General features: G+C 39.4%; 1 protein-coding gene across 6 annotated transcripts in view; it reads left to right on the top strand.

The window, feature by feature from the left end:
• Positions 1–21,223, top strand: part of MID1 (midline 1) — a 388,023-nt gene that overhangs the window by 244,042 nt on the left and 122,758 nt on the right. For 3 of the 6 annotated variants that reach the window (XM_015126930.3, XM_015126929.3, XM_077989699.1), the window contains exon 2: positions 13,506–14,221. In XM_015126930.3, coding sequence (XP_014982416.2) covers positions 13,562–14,221 — 660 coding nt within the window. In that variant the 5' untranslated portion in view covers positions 13,506–13,561. Of the gene's footprint in view, positions 1–2,755; positions 2,905–13,505; positions 14,222–21,223 lie in introns of those variants that run through there. The other 3 variants (XM_001093502.5, XM_077989700.1, XM_028842300.2) reach the window with 3 other exon arrangements.

Genomic DNA, 21,223 nt, shown 5'->3' with positions numbered 1-21,223 from the left:
CAGGGTATTGTGAGCAAAAGGTTTTTGTGTGTGGCTGACTTTGAAGTTGAGGGAAAAAGCGATTTTCTTTGAGAAAAGGAGCCATCATATTTGAGAAAATTTCCCAGTCTGCTCACACAATGGGAATCAGTTACTCTATAACATCGTCATTACCTCCATGAGTCACGAGACTAGTATTTGTTCTTGTCTTTGAACTTAAGCTTTCCAGTGTTCAGAGAACAATTGTGAAATGTCGCATTGGCCATCACCAATAACTATTTTGCTCCTGGTTGGTAATAATTGGGAAGGGGAGGGTGTGTACTTTCTCTGCCTTCTAGGAGAGTATTATATAAATAAAGTAAGAAAAAGTTTCCCCAAGCAGCAAGCTTTTCTCCAGGGCACAATCTATTATACTTGCTGCAAAAATCCCACTTGACTGGTCTTTCAGAGAATAGATCACTTGTGTCATTTTGCTCATTTCCAGGTAACCTTTTGCAGATATGAGCAGGCAGTTGTTGTTTTTAAATAAACATTATCTACAGGTTTCTGTTTTTGCACTGAGGAAGGAATGTTTCTGTAATGCAGAAGGGATGCTATAACTGAGGGGTTTGTGAAGAGTGAATTCTAACCAGTCTCAAATAATTTTGAAAAGGTGCTTTTGTATATGTATATGTGTACTTATGTATACATACACATTATATATAACTACAAAAACTAATTCAATTATGGACATATATAGGACTTTATACAGACATATAAATAGTTCTATGAATATATATATAGAAATGCCTAGCAAACTATAAATACATTTGAGAAAGCATTCAGGGATGGTAGTGTTAAACACTTTTCATCTGTGGCTGGTTTCACAGAAATTAGTAACTACCATTTCTGCTACCACCACGCTGTTGGTCCATTCACCAGGAGGATTGATTTAGACTTCTGCCAGGAGACTAGGCGTGACCAGCTCTCACCCTCTTCCTCTCTGTCCAATCTGCTATCATTGCCTTCAGAACCAAATTCTTGCATGATACCCGGTACAGCATAGACCTGGAAAACATCAGTCATTTTCAATATAATGTAAAACAGGTTCTGTGTGCCTTTAAAACTAAATGCTTTATTTCTTAAACTGTAAAAGACATGAAATGTCTGAGACATTCAGATAGTGGGAAATTTCATCTGCAAGTTGTCAGATTATGCCCTTTAAAAGATTATAATTTTTTTGTTGTTTATCATTTTCTCTTGAGGGGTGGAGTAAATATTTCTTTCCTGATGTTTCAACTTCAGATGTTCAGGCTAATTTTCCACTACAGTGCCAAAATAGGGAAAAGTTAGGCCTGTAGAATTTTGACAATTTAAATGTTGTTTTAACAAAAGGCATGTCTTGATGAAAAGTTCTTTAGAATTTTACTTGATGATCTATGTGTGTCTCTTCCGAGGACAATGAGAACTTCTTAAGGAAGTCATCTGTATGTGAAATTGAGTAATCCTTTTATTCATTGTTAAAAGACAAATGAAGTTATAATTTGGAGAGACATATGCCAAAAAATCTATGTTTGCATTTTTATGTCCTAACATGTGAAGCATGCTTTGATTTACTGTGAAGTGTTGCAATGGCAATAAAGTAGATGTTGAGACGTGCAAACTGGGCAACCTGAGGAAGCAGTTCTTGCCTCTGCATCCCCTTTATCATGAATGTTCCTTAAACACCTTTGGTGGAGTCCAAGTGTCTGGATTATGAATTGAATTGTGCAAGATTCTTTTTTTAAACACTTTCCTGATGATTTACTTTACTTGCAGTTTCTTGTCCTGCATAGTGATAAGCAACATCCTTCAAAGAACTGCAGTGCAGGACTTTTTTTTTTTTTTTCTTTAGGAAGACTACTTCCCCTTCCTCCTTTAGTCAATCAAATTTTAGAAGATTACTTTCTACTCTGTTCACCCTTTCTTTGCCATTCTGGAGACTGAAATTTTGGACACCCATCACAGATTTGCTATTATATATATACTGTGTATGTAATATTCAATATATATATACACATATGTTATTTTTATATATGTGTGTACATAATGTATGCATATGTGTGTGTGTATGTGAAACCTGTGTATATATACATATATATGTATATTTTATACATATATTTTAAATTGTTTATCAGGATGATAGATTGCTATTTAGGTCACTATTTTTGGAAGAAATAAATGACTGTTTTATTGTGTCTGTACTGGAGATTGTTCTTCCTGATGTAACTTTGAAGAAAACTTCTTCCAAACATTGTACATTAATTCAGAAGATAAAGGCACAAAATAATGTGTATATTATTTTTTTAAACGAATGAGCCAGCATCCAGAGCATAATGTGATCATGTGCTCAGTAGGACATTGAAAGGCCCCAAAGGTAAATGAGTCTAGTGCCTGTTCCCAACCCCAGGAGCTGGGCAGGATGGCTCCTGTTGGTGGCATGGAAAGCTAGCATTCAGCCTTCTGCCACAGGACACTGTCTCAGTCGGCCAAGCTGCTGCTGGTCCCTGTAAGGAATGAGAGTACAGATCCTGTTGCCAAGTCATCATTTTTTTGGACCAGGCAGTGGGTGTTGAGCTGACCTGAGCTAACTTTTCATTTGGGTTCAGTTGAACATTGAGTAGGCCAGAGGATAGGGAAGTCGTGGCGGGGGCCATGGAAAAGGCAGTTGATTCTTCAACTCAGGCAACCCTGGCGGAGTGGATGAGGTGGAGCTGGCCTTCCTGGAATTGTTGGACCGATTTTCCTGTTGTGTTTCACTGTTGACGCACTCACAGACACACAGGACCGCTCCAGCACTGCCTGCCACCCACCATCTGGTCTCGGTGGCCTGTCTGTCATTTCGTGGGTCCCCATCCTCTGCCTACGGCGATGTTTCTTCAAAAAGAACTAGTGTGCAGTCCATTGGTGGGTATTCAAGGTGATCTGTTTGTCAGAATCTAGAGAGGTGCTCAAAGAACTATTAAGGACCAATGTACTAGTTCCTGTTTTTAACCTGTTTATCAGTCTTTCAGTTGAACAAATTGGATTTCTGAAACTGTTGAGGGGCTTTCTGCACTATTAAGACAGAACAGGATAGGGTGGTTGTTCCTCCAGGAATCTGGGTTGTTCTTTTGCATTGCCATTTGTCTTTGTGCTTGTCTGCTTGTATAAATGAACCTCGAGAAGGAGTGTTTGTATTCTATTAAGTAAATTTGGAAGACTAGGTTTCAATTAAAATAACCAGACAGTGTGACCCAGCTTCCATTTCCCCTTAATTTTGACCATTAAAGCCTTCATATCCCTACAGACATCTGCCATGCTTCGAAGTGATTCTTTTCAGGAATGTTCATTCATTATTAATCAGGTTGCATGGTCAGGCGAGTATGTGATTATTTTAAAGAATGTCCTAGAGATCCAATTACTAAGAATGAGCATGTTATAGGCAGATGTGAAAGCACAGAAAAGATTTGGTTAACAGTTTAATCTGATTTGCATGAATTCCATCAGGTGGGTGTTTGGTGAAATTAAAAGTCTTCCCTGGTTCTCACTTCAGGTATGAGGTAAAAACAACAATAATAATAATGTCAGCACTTCTTAAAGAAGAAATGACAAGTTATTCAAAATATCTATTGTATTAATTATTTTAAAACTTGAGGCTAGCATCTCAGTGCTCATCTGCTTGTCACTTTTTTTTTTTTCCAAACAGTCCCTCTGGTCCCCTACAATTTGCTTGGCAGAAATTCTTAGTTGTCTGTTACTGGTTGAGCAAATGAATTTGAGTGTGCTGACATTTGGAGGCTAAATGCAGTGATAGTTCAGAGTAACATTCTTTACCTATAAAATGTTACTGGATCACCTTTTTTCATCTATTCTTACTTGATGTATTATTTACACTGTTGTTTTTAAGAACCACTTTGCATTTTTACTGAAACAGCCTACATTATGCTATCAATTTCCAGTCTTTCAGAATGCAGTTAAATCCAATTGGATCCCCTCCTCCCCTTTTTCCATCAGTTCATGGCCCTGTTTTACTGTGCCTTTACTAACCCACCTGCTTCTCAAATCGGCCAGAGTACTAATCAGTAAAGTAGCATTTGAGTAGTGTCTTTATTTTGTGGTCTTTATCACTCAAAGTCAAATACTAAACTGCATGATTGAATATGCAGATGCTGAGTGCTTGTATTATGTTATTCAAAATACCGTATGATGAATTCATCTTGGATGTAGCAGCCAGTTTTTATTGAGTTTGTGTTAGAGAAGTTTTTGAGTTGAGAAATTATGCTTAAGATGAGAGCAAGTCCCTTCTGAGTTGAGTCCCCATTGCAATCTGCCTCCCAAACTCAGGTTCATTTCCAGTGTTTCACACTTCAGTAATTTTGAGTCCTCTGAAAGTCTGTATTTCTGCTGGTCCAAGGTAGAAACATCATTCTGCAGTCTTTAAAAAAATATTTCACCTATAGTTCTATAAGAAGGATAATCTCATAGCAAAAATCCAAGCAGGAATAAGTGAACTAAATCTTAATTACCCAGGTGAACAGGGGTTAAGAGGAGTGGACAATCGAGTAAATTGTCTTGATTTCGTTTCTGAAATTTAGCACTCTCAAATAATTCATTTGTTCATTTTTAATGCTGTTTGTTGTTTGAAATACTTATAGGAGCTTCCTGTTCTGAAACCATTTTCGTGTGGCTTGGTGTAACATTGTGCAATTTTAACAGTATGTTTGTCATCTCAGTTATGTTTTGGTAAATTTAACAATAAACTTAGTCTCATAGTCCAGAGGATATTTGGAAAAGAACTAGAGGAAGTGCCCTGGGAATCATCTGGGCAGTGGCTGAGAGCCACCTGGTATTAACAGTTAATCACAGGCCACCCAGTGTTGGCATCCAAGTTTATTCCTTGGTCTAGTGACTCACTAATTTCCCTGGTAGTGAAGGCTTTAGAGTTGTACAAAGCGAGGGCCTGAAAGTAAAATTATTGATAGAATTGCATGTTCTTTTTAATGTACTCCAAGTTAGAAAAATAACTGTATTTCATGGAGTATGCAGACATAACCTAGAATACTTGTAGGAAAGCATTGAGAGGTGAGTTTACCTTATGATTAAAAATGTCAATACCTCCATTAAGGGAAATTTGGGATAAAAAATTATGGATGATGTGCTGATGATGGGCAATCTCCTTATTCTAATGGATAAGTGAGCTCACAGAATGCATTTGGTCTGGAGACTCCTAATTCTTGGTCACTTCTTGAATATACAAGTGAAACTTCTATATCCTTGGCATTCTGAACCAGAAGACCTGCCCATTGAATTTGGCTATGGATTAAACTGGCAATGCATTCTGTCTTCACAGGGATCCTAGGTGTTCCTTCAGGGTGCAGGTTATCTTGATTGTGTCATAGCAGGGGTCAGGAGAGACTACAAAGAATAAAATTGTGAAATTCTAAATAAAAAAGAATAAGCTAGCTAGCAGGATGGTGGCAAGGGTTGTGACAGTGTAAGCTGGAGATTAAATGCTATGTCTGAATGGACTCGCCAGGTCAGTATTTTTGCCTCTTACTTCAGAGGAGGGAGCAAAAAAGATGAATCTAACAGACATGAACCCATTTAACTTCTATGCCCTTGGTCTGCAACAATAATTCATAAGAGCACCTATCCTGAGTTCCCCATCTCCCTTCTCAAGCCCAAACCCTAAAACTGAGGAAGTCCCTAGGTCCTTCCTCTTCCACTGAGAATTTTCTCCTTCAAGATGTTTCCTCTCATATCCTGTACCTTGGACAAAAGAACACCTTCCTTTCTCCAGGAAAGTCCTCCTCCTGGGATGAGTGTTTTCTCAGGATGAAGACACCTGGAGCCTGGAGGGAGCAAGGGGCCACCTGCTCAGGCAACTGGATCAGCCAGATCATCTTAGCCATCACCTGGGTACCAAGGTCCCCATCATTCTTACAGCCCTCACTGCTAGCTTTCCATCTTTCTGTTGATTAATTTTCCTTAACCCCAAAGGCATATGCCTCTTACATCCAGTTTTTATCATGGGGAGTTTCAAGGGAGTTGGTCATTTGTCTCAGGCCACACATTCATGACTAGCCTCAAATTTAGACTGTGAATGTTTTATCTCCATGTGAGATTTGTGTTTGTGTATCTGCCTGCACACGTGCATGTATGTTCTTGTATCAGCTCCAGAGTGAATCCAACCATTTTGAAAGAATGAGATTAATCACATAACTTTAAACCCTAGGTCCTATTACTAACTATTCTGTTGTGTACTAGGAAATAATATTTTAAAACAAAAATTTTAGTTATTTTGTACATAGGAGAATTATATCACTTTGTGTTTTTCAGTTAAAAGGGTTAAATGTAAAAATTTAAGATATGTCACACGTTTAGAGCCATCTTTTAAAATAATTCCTCTTTGTTGAATATGAAGTCACCAAATCCAACAGTGGCCAGACTATCTGGGCCTCCTAGGAGGTTCTACTCTCATCTTAAACAAAGAAACACACACACACACACAGAAAACAAAGAATCCAAACATGAAACCAGAAACATATAGGAAAAATTATTTGTTCTAGGAAGCAAAACAAAGGCAATTGCTAAGAGCATCAAATGATCCCATTTACTGAGTCACTGGTATAGGCCATGAATGATTGGGAATAAGATTGAAGGCATAGTTTGGGAGAAGCTAGAGCAAGGCTTTTAAAGGAGAAAAGGTGACCAGATTCATACTTTGAGCAGCAGGGAGCTGCTGAATGCTTTGTGCCTTTGAGAGGAGTGACAGGGAAAAGCAGTGGTGCCAAAAGCATGTTGCAAACATTCAGCTGAAGGAAGAAAGACTGAAGGTGAGAATCAAATTAGGAGGATTTTTTGGTAATGGTGTAGGAATGCAGCAAGGAGAGTCTGGATCAACACAGAGGCAGTGGGAACAGAGGGAAGGAAAACAGTGCAAAGGGCTCCTGAGGATTGACACATATATGTCTTAGCTAATGATTTGGATTTGGGGGATAGAGGGTATGTTCATTTCCTACTGATGCTGTAACAAGTTAGCACAAACCTGATGGTGTTAAACAATGCAAATTCATTATCTTACATTTCTAGAGTCAGAAGTCTGACACAGGTCTCACTGGGCTAAGATTAAGATATCTTTAGGGCTGCATTCCTTTTGGGGGCCCTTGGGGATAATTCATTTCCTTGCCTTTTCCAGCTTCTAGCCTGCATTCCTTGGCCTGTGGCCCCTTCCTCCATCTTCAAGGCCAGGCATGGCTGGTCAAGTCTTTGTCATATCTCATCATTCTGACTCTGACTCTTCTTCCTGCCACTTCCACATTTAAAGAGCCTCGTGATTCCTTTGGGTCCACCTAGATGATCCATGCAACTCTCCCCATCTCAAGGTCAGCTACTTAGCAATCTTAATTACATCAGCAACAATCAGTCCCCTTTGCTCTATAACCTAAAATATTCACAAGCTCTGAGGAGGAGGCTGTGTATATCTTTGGGGGCCATAATTGTGCCTCCCCCAAAGAGGGAGGAGTAGAAACTGTGGTGTCTGCCGTCTGGTGACCAGGAGGATAGAAGCGCTGTGAGGAGACACCAGGAACCCTGTAGAAAAGACAAAGACCGGCTCATGAGGGAAGAGGATAAATCCCACGTGATGTGCATTCCAAGTCTGAGGCACTTGCAGTACATGAAGCAAAGAACTGTTAGTGCTAAACTGGGTTCCAGAAAGGGATGGCATCTTGGGATACAAGCCTAGCAGTCATTCTCAGAGAGGCAGTACATGAAACAAACAAAAAACTGGATGGCCCTGTTGTTATTTTTATAAAGCAAAGTTCCTTCTCTTGAGCAGATGCCACTACCATGCTTCTTGTACTTCCCAGCCTGTGGAGCCAAGAGCTAAATAAACCTCTTTTCTTTATAAATCACCCAGCCTTAGGTATTCTGTTATAGCAACACAAAATGGACTAAGATACACATCATGAGAGAGGAAAGGAAAGGAAGAAGAGGGAGGTGTGAAAACATTTACTTCATTATTTTCCATCAAAACATCTGTTTATTAATTTTCCATTTTAAAGAAGTACTTTCCTCATAAGTCTTGAATCTATAAGAAAGTTTCTTCAAAAGATGTATCCAATGCTTCCCACAATGTGGAGCTTCACTGTAATCTGTCACTAAAGACTCTCCTGCCTAGGAGAGTGATTAGAGTGAGTGCTAGAGGGACTGTAGGGAACATCTGTGGACACTCACCCATGGATATACAGACAGCTAATAAGTAGCAAAACTGCAGAATGTCTTAGATTGTCCAATCACCTGTCTATCTCTCTCCCCTTTCATTCATTATTCTGTGCTCTGTTCTAGATGTCTGAACCATGGACAGGCAGAGGTGTGAGCTGTGAGCTGTGATTTGTTGCCATTCCCAGTTTGTTGCAAGGGACTCTCAAGATTATCTAGATCCTCTTCTCAATGAGGACCAATCTGCCCACTCACAAAAATGTTAAGCTGTAGGATTTCCTGACAATATGCATGTGTGATTTCCTTTTATTGAAGAAAAAACAAAGAAGCTTTTTTTTTTTTTTTTCGAGGCGTGGAAATTACATTATGACAGTTAAGAAAAGGCAAAAGCTGCTGTTTTATGATATTGGGGTTTTTTTGTTGTTTTTTGTTTGTTTGTTTGTTTGTTTTGTTTTGGGACGGAGTCTGCTCTGTTGCCCAGGCTGGAGTGCAGTGGCACGATTTCAGCTCACTGCAACCTCTACCTCCTGGGTTCAAGTGATTCTCCTGCCTCAGCCTCCCAAGTAGATCGAATCACAGGTGCACACCACCACACCCAGCTAATTTTTTGTGTTTTTAGTAGAGACGGGAGTTTTACCATGTTGGCCAGGCTGGTCTCGAACTCCTGACCTCAAGCAATTCACCCACCTTGGCCTCCCAAAGTGCTGGGATTACAGGTGTGAGCCATCGTGCCTGGCCTATACACAAAGCTGTATATTTGTGTGTGTGTGTGTGTGTGTGTGTGTGTGTGTATAGTCAAAAGAAAGATAACATTTTGCATAAAATTCCCACCCACGTACCACTATCTGCTTGGTGAATCCCTGTTCATCTTTTAAAACCCACTTCATATTTTACCTCCTTCAGGAAGCTTCTCCCTGTCTCCTCTTCCCCTACATAGCGTTGATTATTCCCTGTCTGTCTTTGGCATGCATCTTTTTTATGTTACATTACAGCTTGTTCATTTTTTTTTTCTTGAGATGGGCTCGCTCTGTTGCCCAGGCTGTAGTGCATTGGCATGATCATGGTTCATTGCAGCCTCAGCCTTCCAGGCTCAAGCCTCGGCCTCCCAAGTAGCTGGGACCACAGGCATGTGCCACCACTCTTGGCTAATTTTTTCATTTTTATTTTTTGGTAGAGATAGGGTCTCACTATGTTGCCCAGGCTGGTCTCAAACTCCTGGGATCAAGCGATCATCCCACTTCAGCCTCCCAAAGTGCTGGGATTACAGGCATGAGCCACCACACCTGGACTTGTTCATATTTTCTCTCTCAGAATGAACCATAAGATCATGGAGACAGGGGCCAGGTGTTACCAGTACTTGTCTCAGGACCAAGTACATAGATGAACTTAAATATTTGATGAAAGAATGAATGGCAAAAAAAGAAAAAAAAAGGAATGAATGGCATTTTAATTTCTCCAAAAAGATATTTTAAAGAAAGCTAGAAAATAAACCATACTAAGTTTCTTTTAGAAGAAGGAACGGAATGAGTACAAATGAGATACTGTTGAGTCATGTAACAAAAATGATATCTATACCATTGTAAAACCTTGGTAAAAGTGGAAGAAGTGGGATGCACTATAGATATCAAACCAAAACCCCTTCCTTTTTGGTAGCATACAGGCAAAAGATTTAGAAAATTGGCTGAACTTCACTTACCACATCTGAGTATTTTGTCTTCACCTAATACAATTAACCATTTACAGTGTAGACACTTGCATAAAGCACTATGCCAGGTGCTATGGCAATAAAAGATCTAGTTTTGAGCAGCTACTATTAAATCATTCTTACATGAGTTTCCCCTAAGCACTCGAGTCACATAATTTCCATTGATGTCAGATTGAAAGCCTGTTGCATATCATTTCCCGTTAGCACTGGAAACTCGTGCTTGTCCAAGTCTTGCTCCACCATCCTTGCCGCTGTTGCCCACACAGCATTTTATTCATACCTCTCTGAGAATGATTTTCATTTATATTCTGGTTATCTGTATATGCCTCTATCTTTTAATACATGGCTCAACAAAATAAGATCTGCAGGCCAATGCTGGCCTGTGACCTGTTTTTCCAAATATGGTTATGTTGGAACACAGCCATACTCATTCCTTTATGTATTGTGTCTGATTGCTTTTGCACTACAGTGGTAGATTGAGTAGTTGCAACAGGGCCCTTTTGGCCCACAAAGCCAAAAATGTCTACTGTTTTACCCTTAATAGAAAAAGTTTGCTGATCTCTGTTCTAATATATTGAGAGATCCTTAAAGTCAAGGGCTATGTTTGATTATTTTTGGTTTTAGCTGGAAAGTCAGTACATTTAATGGAATCAATGAATGTTTGAGTCCTTTTGTGTGCTGGGTGCTGTTCTAGGTGTTGGTGGTACATTCTTCCAACAGCAAAGCAAAATCTCTGCTTTCACAGAGCTCATATTCTAGTGTTGAGGACAGTGGGGACAGAAGGAGCAATAAGCAAACTAAAAGAATATGTCAGTAATAAATATTATAAAGAAAAATAAACCGAGATGGGGGAAGAATTGCCACGATGGGTAGGTGGTATAGTGGTAGAAGGGGAATTGGTTTTATATGGGTTCAGAGAGAAAGTGACACTGGAGCAGAGAGTCATGTGGATTCTGAAGACCTTGCAGGGGCGAGCAGGGGATTGATGTGCTTGGCATGTTTGAGGAGTCAGAACGAGGCCATGTGCCCAGAGCAGAGAGAGGAGTGGGTAGCATGGGAGGAAGTGAGCTCACTGTCTGAGTCTTTGTTTTCTGGGTCTAGTTTATTCTGGTGAATTTCTCTCTGGGTGAAATGGGAAGCCCTTACAGGGCAGAGCAAGAGGAGAGGCATGTTCTGTCATGTTTTAACAACAGGCTGTCTGGCTTCTGAGTGGAGGATAGACTATAGGGGGAAGGGCAGGAGTGAACAGAAGCCAAGAGATCGTTTAGAAAGGTCTTATGATAGTCTACATAAGAGATGATGCTGGCTTGGCCCGTGATAATAGAGATGAGGTGATGTGAACCCCAGATTCTGGCTTCTTCAGCTAACTTAGTGCCTGGCACACAGTAAACATCTGTTGAAGGAATGAATAAAATGTCAGTATTTCCACTGAGGTCTCTCCAGCAGAATCCTTTCTAGAAATTCTCATCACACCTCTTTGGGATGGAATCCTGGCACCTGCATTAAAAATACAGTCATCATAGCTCTCCAGACATAATTTGATGCTCATCCTTCTATTGAGATTCATTGGTAGGCATTCTTGTTTTATCCAAGAACAAAGCAGACCAAAAGGGCAATATTTTTCCTTTAATTTATATGCTTTTGATGAGAAGGTGGAAGAACTTTGATTTAAAGATAATTCTACATTTTTTTCTATGATTAACCAAAATAATTATTAATAGGTAAAAAACTTCCCATTTCTTCTGAGCCATCTATAGGAACAGGTAACTGAGACCAAGTGGGGATGATATGTTTCTTACAACAGCAACCCTAGGGTTTCCGTTGCAGGTTATAGAAAGATGTACAAGCTTTAATATTTCAAGTCACAGTTGCTCTTTTATTCTTTCCTATGTAGTAAATACTAGTGAATGGCTGAAGATTTTTTAAGATACCAGACTTTTATGAAGCCAGTAGCTATTTAATTTTTAACAGGCTCAGGACATACTTTATACTTTTAATGATCAGTTACCATTCAGTTGGTAGCAAGATGAGCATTAATTTCACCAAAGCACCATATGGTATTTCTGAGGGATGCTATTTCAGAAGGGGTCAGGGTATTCTAGAAACCGTAAATTTTGTAAATAAGCAGAGGTATGAATACAAACGATTGATTGTCAGAATCACTAAACATAGCTTTGGATGTGAAGCCTTCCCATAAATCCGGCTGAGAATGCTCTCCCCACCACCCCTGTGGGTGATTTGAACCTCCCGACCACTGGGTGAACTGCACTGTTCTCCTACAGCCTGCAGTGGGCTGCATCTAATATTCCCATCACTGGTCTGCAGACCTCTGCTAATGGTCTTGAAAGGGAGAAGGTTCAAAGCGGCTTGGTTCCCAGGCCTGCTAATGAGCATGAGGCCTCTTCACCCTTAATGAACTGGGGTTTGTGTGGAATTCCTTCCACTACCCTTTTTGATGGGAAGGCAGATGAGAGTTCACAAAAGCACTCAGGTCTTTATGGCAAGGGGAGCAGGCAGCTGGGCCACCCTCGGGTGGCCTGGAGGGGAGCAACAAAGCTGGCAGAGGTCGTACCCAGGCCAACACAGCTCTAAGTGTGAGGCTAGACCTCCCGCCAGCCTGACCTTTTGCTGGCAACAGTGACAAACCCGTGATGGGAGTTTTTTGGCCAAAAGGGTCCCTCAGCAGTTTTGTAAGCCTCCTTAAATTGTAATCGTTATCATTGTCATACTGTAATCGTTATCATTGTCATAATATAACTTATCAAATGAATATGATAACCACTGAAATCCTTATTCTAATTAACTAAATTGTTGCTCTAAATATTAGTCATTGGTACTCAAACTTACTGCAGCCACCAAAAAAGCCCCCAGATATTTTTCTCCGCTTCGTTCTGCCTACCCACGTCCCACTGCCGGATTATACAATAGAATTATTCAGAAGCATAATGAACACATGCCAGAAATATTGCCTGTATCACAATCATCTTTGTGAAAGTCAATGTTTTTTCTCGGGAATATATTTTGGAAAATGACATCCCATACTTAAACACGATCATCTCTGCTGAAATCCCTGCATTTGATTTCATATACATTTCATGTCCATTTCTATAGTTACTGCCTTCCCACCGTTCTGAAACCTGGTTTGGTATTGCAGAGTAAAAGTCCTTAAATCTCATATACATTAATATGTAAGTTTATAAATTCAAATTTATAAAAGACTCTATTGATGAATATTTCTACATTTTAATTTTCTGTGCAAGGTTAAACCTGACTCTGACACAATAAGATTATTCTGATTAAATACAAATTATGGAAATTACAGTTTCAATTACTTTCCAGTTTTGAATAAGGCCTTTTAAAAAACAAAATTGCAAAAACAAAATTGTAAACTTTCAGTTACTGAACTTCGAGAAAATATTAACTGGTATATGATGGCTCAGGATGGCCCCCAGTGAATAGAAAGAGAATTATTTGGAATGTACACACACTTACCCTTTCATGACCTGTGTTTGGAATTATTCTGAGATGCATTCAAAGCTGACACCCCCCCATGGTTGACCTCCCTGTGCCTAATCAGATCTTACATTCTTGTTTCCAGATAGCTGATCAGCTTCCTTGGGTTTTGCTGATGACACAAGAGAGCTTTGCCTGAAGATGGAAACACTGGAGTCAGAACTGACCTGCCCTATTTGTCTGGAGCTCTTTGAGGACCCTCTTCTACTGCCCTGCGCACACAGCCTCTGCTTCAACTGTGCCCACCGCATCCTAGTATCACACTGTGCCACCAACGAGTCCGTGGAGTCCATCACCGCCTTCCAGTGCCCCACCTGCCGGCATGTCATCACCCTCAGCCAGCGAGGTCTAGACGGGCTCAAGCGCAACGTCACCCTACAGAACATCATCGACAGGTTCCAGAAAGCATCAGTGAGCGGGCCCAACTCTCCCAGTGAGACCCGTCGGGAGCGGGCCTTTGACGCCAACACCATGACCTCCGCCGAGAAGGTCCTCTGCCAGTTTTGTGACCAGGATCCTGCCCAGGACGCTGTGAAGACCTGTGTCACTTGCGAAGTATCCTACTGTGATGAGTGCCTGAAAGCCACTCACCCGAATAAGAAGCCCTTTACAGGCCATCGTCTGATTGAGCCAATTCCGGACTCACACATCCGGGGGCTGATGTGCTTGGAGCATGAGGATGAGAAGGTGAATATGTACTGCGTGACCGATGACCAGTTAATCTGTGCCTTGTGTAAACTGGTTGGGCGGCACCGCGATCATCAGGTGGCAGCTTTGAGTGAGCGCTATGACAAATTGAAGGTTAGTCCGATCCGCCTTAAGCCAACCCCTTTCTGCCAGAAAATGTCATGGAAATAAAAAGTGTATTCACTGCTAGCTACCTGACAGGTGAAGGTTTTCTCCTCACCTTTGTTATCTGATTAGTTTTAGCATGTTTTTGGCAGCCTATAAATGTTACACAATAAGGGTATCTTATAAAAGTTGACTGCTGCTTGTAATTTTAGTGTTGTCAAGGTGGGGGCAAATTCTAAAAATCTGGATCATTTTCAATCCGTGCAGTTTTTCTGGATCATTTTCAATCCTTACAGTTCTTCCAAAGAGAGTGCTGCCTCTCTTTGAGAGAGAGAAAGAGAGAGAGAGAGAGAGAGAGAGAGAGAGAGAGAGAGAATGACAGATAAAATCTGGCTTTGGGCATTTGGGGAACATTTACTTTTCTCACTCATCTGGGAAAACTAATTCACTCTCATTGTACCTGTATCTAGTTACTGCACAAACAAAGGAATAGAGGGAAGAATGTCTGTAGCAAATGTGGGATTTTAGGGGACACGTGACCTTTTATTCCTTGTGTAAATGATATCCAGCTTATTGGTGACACGCAGTGCTCTGACAATCTCAGGTTTCACGAAAGAATTCCTTTTCGTGTAGACTCTTTATTCAGTAAGGTTACAGTCAAGACTATTTGAATTTCATTTTTTACATGAAATTATTAACCTAACTCCAGCTTGGGGGATAATAATTAATATGACTATATGTGAAATAAAAGGATCACTTTCAAGGCAGGGCATGGTGGCTCATGCCTATAATCCCAGCACTTTGGGAGGCCAAGGCAGGCAGATCACTTGAGGTCAGGAGTTCAAAACCAGCCTGGCCAACATGGCGGAATCCCATGTCTACTAAAAATAGAAAAATTAACCAGGTGTGTTGGTGGGTGCCTGTAATCCCAGTTACTTGGGAGGCTGAGGCAGGAGAATCACTTGAACCTGGGAGGTGGATGTTGCAGTGAGCCAAGATTGCGCCACTGCACTCCAACCTGGGCAAAAGAGCGAGACTCTGTCTTAAAAAAAAAAAAAACAAAAATTGCTCTCTAGGTATGGATGGAAAGCACCAGGGAAGAAATAAAAAGCCAAGTCTCCAGATGTTTGTTCAATTTCAGGTAACAGTGGGTCTGATTATTGAAAACTCAGCTGAGAGAGTTTGAGTGAGATACTATGTTCACCAGCTAATTTTAGATCATAAGACACCAATTAAAAGAAAGGAAGTATAAATTAAAAGCTCTAAGTAAATATATATTGAAGTCCTTCCTCTCGGGATAAACACATACCATGTTGTTGAGCAAACAAAATGAATCACATGATCAAAAGAGTGTTATCACTTAGAAAACAGTGTCACCTTTAACAAATGGTTTCTATCACCTCTCCTTAGCGCTAATGAGTGGTTGTGTTTACTGGGACCACATAGTTTATTTTGTGACAGTGGGATTAACGGACCACATCTGGGATTTGGCTTTGCTATTTCTTGACATGTTGAGGGAAACCGATATGCTGAAGTGAATTCCTGCTTCTCAATGTCACTTGGGCAACAAAAGCATCACCTGGGCAGCATGTTTCACTTCAAATATCCAAAGAATTACTGGTGCAAATCCATCTTTAAACCATGTAGAGGAAGTCAAGCACAAGGACTCAGGTGACACAGACAACGGAAGACAAACGATGACAGGCTTTCCAGAACAGTGCATGGCAGCACCGGAGAAAAGTACCACCAAAGTTAATCATAGTAAAGGCAATGCATGTATGAGCTGTGCCTCTAGAGCAAATTCTGCAGAAATTGATAAGGCTATTAATTTTTACAAACCAAGGTAATCTTTTTTCTTTACCCCTTTTTTTGTTCGTGGTGGAGCTGAAGGGAGAATATTTAGGATAACTGAACAGAGATGTTTGATTTTTGTTTTCCAAAATGTAAACATGCTAGATCTTTGTTTCTTTATCAAAAATGTTCCTTTGATTGGATTTGCACTACCTTTTAATGATTGTTTGTTGAAACACCACAATCATAATGATGTTCAATATTTAACAACTCCCAGGCTTGATATTTATTTAAATCTTGTAGTCAAGTTCTGCTCAGTACTCATGGCCTGTCACAGCAGAGTTATTAAATATTTACATAACATCTTCAAATTTGTGAAGAAATCCTGTCATGCTCTAGCATGACATGAAAAGAGTTTCGTTTTTTTGATTTTTTTTTAATCAAAAAACGAAACTCTTCAGGTACAAGCCCTGCACACTTTAATTGAGCCAGTGGCTTATCGGTTGTTGTACTGTCACATGGAGGGCCTGATAATTAATGATGTGGTTTCTTTTTATTTCCTAGTTACAGAAATATAAGCATATAAACAGCATCCAATGCACCAAAACACATTTACAGCCATTCAACAAGATATACTTATGAGCATTTGAACAAATAGCTGACCAACATAGCATGTTTGTTTTAAAACATGCCACTTATGTTAGAATTTTAAAAATAATAACAGTTATGACATTTGGATGTCTGATATTTCAGTTATCACATACTTATGAACATATGTACATCTTTGTTTTATTTAAAACCTAAGGACAATGTAAATGTTGATTTTTGAAGGAAGTAATAGCATACCAAGAGGACCAAAACCAAGGAAGTATGTTTCTGGTAACTACTACTTTGGTCTGAAATGTACTCTGAACATGCATTTTTCTGTAGCTCTAAGATCTCATATAGATGTGGATTTGTGATGATGTGGGAACACAGATAAAGCATGGAGGAATTTGAGGATGCTTTCATTGATAAGACAATAAACTTGCTTTATTAATTTGCATATGTAAGGACCCCAGTGTCTTTGGAAACATTTTTGTCCTTCTGTTAGTCCATTATATGAAGTCCATTATATGAAGAAGGGAATTCTGCAATTATTGTGAAGAATAATTTCTTATAATAATACTAAACTTTGGGGGACATATTTTACTCATTAGATCTCAGTATAAGAGATGTGTGTTTATATAAAAAAAATCAGAATATCATTTTGTACATTACAATCTTTTTCTAAGTGTAAAAGAAGAAAAGATAAAAATTCCAACATGTAGAACTCGTACAAATAAAATCATCCACATCATGTAAAATAGCATCATGTCAGTAATCTAACGCTTTTGGAGACTATGCATTGAGAGGCACTCATGAAATATTGAAGCAAGGCGAAAATTAAGGTAGCATTTCCTAAACTCTACTAAGATGAAAAGAGAAAAGTTTTCCTGCCAAGTGCAAAGGTCTCTAAGTGGAGCGTATCCATAATGTGGACATATCTTTACATCATTTTAATTGAATTTTTAAGAAGCCTCTCAGTCCTTCACACTTGGAGAAAAAATTTGATTTGTGAACCACATAACATATAAGAGAATTTAATATAATTAATGCATTCCAGAGTTTTCAAGGAATTAAAATTCAGTAGTTCCTCTTTTTCAGTTCCAACATACAAGGTTGGAGCTCTTGTTTCTTTTCTCTAATTACACCTATAAAAATACACAAATTGAAAAAAACTGACCTTTCCTTGCCTTTCAGTTTCAGCATAGCCCCTTCAAATTAGCTGAAGCTGAAGTTCCAAACTATTGTTTTGCCATTCTTATTCTAAAGGCTGGCTGAGGAAGTTTGTTTGTATAATGCATGTGTCAATGGATCATCCCATTATAATTTTTTAATAGTTTGATTTAAAAATTCCAACTAAAGCTCAGCATTTCTATGTAGCACTTTTTATCTGGAAGTGAAGACATGAGATTTCATTCTTGGGTTTAATTTATAGATTGTAAGGTTCTATGTTTGAAAAATCTTTCCCAGTTTGCAACTAGGAAAGTTGTAAGTGTATACTGAGCTAGACTTTTTTTTATTAGAATTTCTATAACTTGTTTCTTCTTTGAAAACCAGTAGCAGGCATAGTGCAGGTTCTAGTGCTATGGTGTGTGATGCACACACATATTTGCATATACATATACATACGTGCATTTATTTAATATTATAATCTTCCTGAATCTAAAATGGAGACAAATTCAAGTGACTGGTATTTTCATTAGGGATATTTCATTCTGCAGGCAAGAGATGACAACAAACATAGCAGTAATAACTATATTCTGATCACGCAAAATATTTTATCTATTCCTTGAATGTTTGGTAGATGGGTATAAGTCAACTTTGAACTTGGTATATTTTTTGTGGGAAGAGTCTTATCTTGAAGGGTTTTTTTTTGAAGTTACAAATATGTGTATTTTTAAAAATGTGTCTTTCTGTTTATTGATTTCTAGTTTAAATCCCTTAAGATCAGGGCTCAAGATAATTGCACGTGGTCTCACTTATGGATGCAGTATCCCTTAATAAATATTAGAATAAGTTTATTGTATCTTCAAAATTTCCATAAGCTCGTTAATGTTTTCAGTCTGTGTAATCAATTAATGACTAGGAGAGGTACACTTAGGCCTTCCACTTGGAGAGTGAAATTTTCTGTTTTTTTTTTTAAACTATAAGTTCTGGGATACACGTGCAGATTTATTACATAGGTATACATGTGCCATGATGGTTTCCTGTACCTATCAACCCATCATCTAGGTTTTACGCCCCACATGCATTAGGTATTTGTCCTAATGCTCTCCCTCCGCTTGCCCCACACCCCCGACAGGCCCCAGTGTGTGATGTTCCCCTTCCTGTGTCCATGTGTTCTCATTGTTCAACTTCCACTTATGACAGAGGCCATGCAGTGTTTGGTTTTATGTTTCTGTTTCAGTTTGCTGAGAATGATGGATTCCAGCTTCGTCCGTGTCACTGCAAAGGACATGAACTCATTCTTTTTTTATGGCTGCATAGTATTCCATGGTATATATGTGCCACATTTTCTTTATCCAGTCTATCATTGATGGGCATTTGGGTTGGTTCCAAGTCTTTGCTATTGTAAATAGTGCTGCAATAAATATATGTGTGCATGTGTCTTTATAGCAGAATGCTTTGTAATCCTTTGGGTATCTATCCAGTAATGGGATTGCTGGATCAAATGGTATTTCTGGTTCTAGATTTTTGAGGAATTGCCACACTGTCTTCCACAATGGTTGAACTAATTTACACTCCCACCAACAGTGTAAAAACATTCCGATTTCTCCACAGCCTCGCCAGCATCTGTTGTTTCCTGACTTTTTAATAATTGCCATTCTGACTGGCTTGAGATGGTATCTCATTGTGGTTTTGATTTGCATTTCCCTAATGACCAGTGATGATGAGCTTTTTTTTTCCCATATGTTTGTTGGCTGCATAAATGTCTTCTTTTGAGAAGTGTCTGTTCATATCCTTCACCCACTTTTTGATGGGGTTGTTTTTTTCTTGTAAATTTGTTTAAGTTCCTTGTAGATTCTGGATATTAGACCTTTGTCAGATGGGTAGCTTGCAAAAATGTTCTCCCATTCTGTAGGTGGTTGTTGCCTGTTCACTCTGATGATAGTTTCTTTTGCTGTGCAGAAGCTGTTTAGTTTGTTTAGATCCCATTTGTCAATTTTGGCTTTTGTTGCAATTGCTTTTGATGTTTTAGTCATGAAGTCTTTGCCCATGCCTATGTCCTGAATGGTATTACCTAGGTTTTCTTCTAGGGTTTTTATGATTTGGGGTTTTACATTTAAGTCTTTAATCCATCTTGAGTTAATTTTTGTATAAGATGTAATGAAGGGATTCAGTTTCTGTTTTCTGCATATGGCTAGCCAGTTTTCCCAGCACCATTTATTAAATAGGGAATCCTTTCCCCATTGCTTGTTTTTGTCAGGTTTGTCGAAGATCAGATGGTTGTAGATGTGTGGTGTTATTTCTGAGGTCTCTGTTCTGTTCCATTGGTCTATATATCTGTTTTGGTCCCAGTACCCTGCTGTTTTTGGTTACTGTAGCCTTGTAGTATAGTTTGAAGTCAGGCAGTGTGATGCTTCCAGCTTTGTTCTTTTTGCTTAGGATTCTCTTGGCTATATGGGCTCTTTTTTGTTGCATATTAAATTTAAAGTAGCTTTTCTATTCTGTGAAGAAAGTCAATGGTAGCTTGATGGGGATAGCATTGAATCTATAAATTACTTTGGGCAGTGTGGCCATTTTCACAGTATTCATTCTTCCTATCCATGAGCATGGAATTATATTCCATTTGTTTGTGTCCTCTCTTATTTCCTTGAGCAGTTGCTGGTAGTTCTCCTTGAAGAGGTCCTTCACATCCCTTGTAAGTTGGATTCCTATGTATTTTATTCTCTTTGTAGCAATTGTGAATGGGAGTTCACTCATGATTTGGCTCTCTGCTTGTCTATTATTGGTATATATGAAGGCTTGTGATTTTTGTACATTGATTTTGTATCCTGAGACTTTGCTGAAGTTGCTTATCAGCTTAAGGAGTTTTGGGGCTGAGATGATGGGGTCTTCTAAATATACAATCATGTCATATGCAAACAGAAACGATTTGACTTCCTGTGTCCTGTTCGAATACCCATTATTTCTTTCTCTTGCCTGATTGCCCTGGCCAGAATTTCCAATACTATGTTGAATAAGAGTGGTGAGAGAGGGCATCCTTGTCTTTTTTTTTTTTTTTTTTTTTTTTTTTTTTTTTTTGAGACGGAGTCTCGCTCTGTCGCCCGGGCTGGAGTGCGGTGGCCGGATCTCAGCTCACTGCAAGCTCCGCCTCCCGGGTTCATGCCATTCTCCTGCCTCAGCCTCCCGAGTAGCTGGGACTACAGGCGCCCACCACCGCGCCCGGCTAATTTTTTGTATTTTTTTAGTAGAGACGGGGTTTCACCGTGTTAACCAGGATGGTCTCGATCTCCTGAGGCATCCTTGTCTTGTGCTGGTTTCAAAGGGAATGCTTCCAGCTTTTTTTTTGCTGAGAGTGAAATTTTCAAGTCCTCTTCATAGCTCTGTCATTTTGCTTGCTTTAGGCCTTTTGAACCTATGTTATTAAGAACAATATGGTTGGGCATGGGGGGCTCACACCTGTAGTCCCAG

This window comes from Macaca mulatta, chromosome X (genome assembly GCF_049350105.2).
Source record: "Macaca mulatta isolate MMU2019108-1 chromosome X, T2T-MMU8v2.0, whole genome shotgun sequence".
Classification (NCBI taxonomy): Eukaryota; Metazoa; Chordata; class Mammalia; order Primates; family Cercopithecidae; genus Macaca; species Macaca mulatta.
This window is presented reverse-complemented; position numbering and strand designations above follow the sequence as displayed.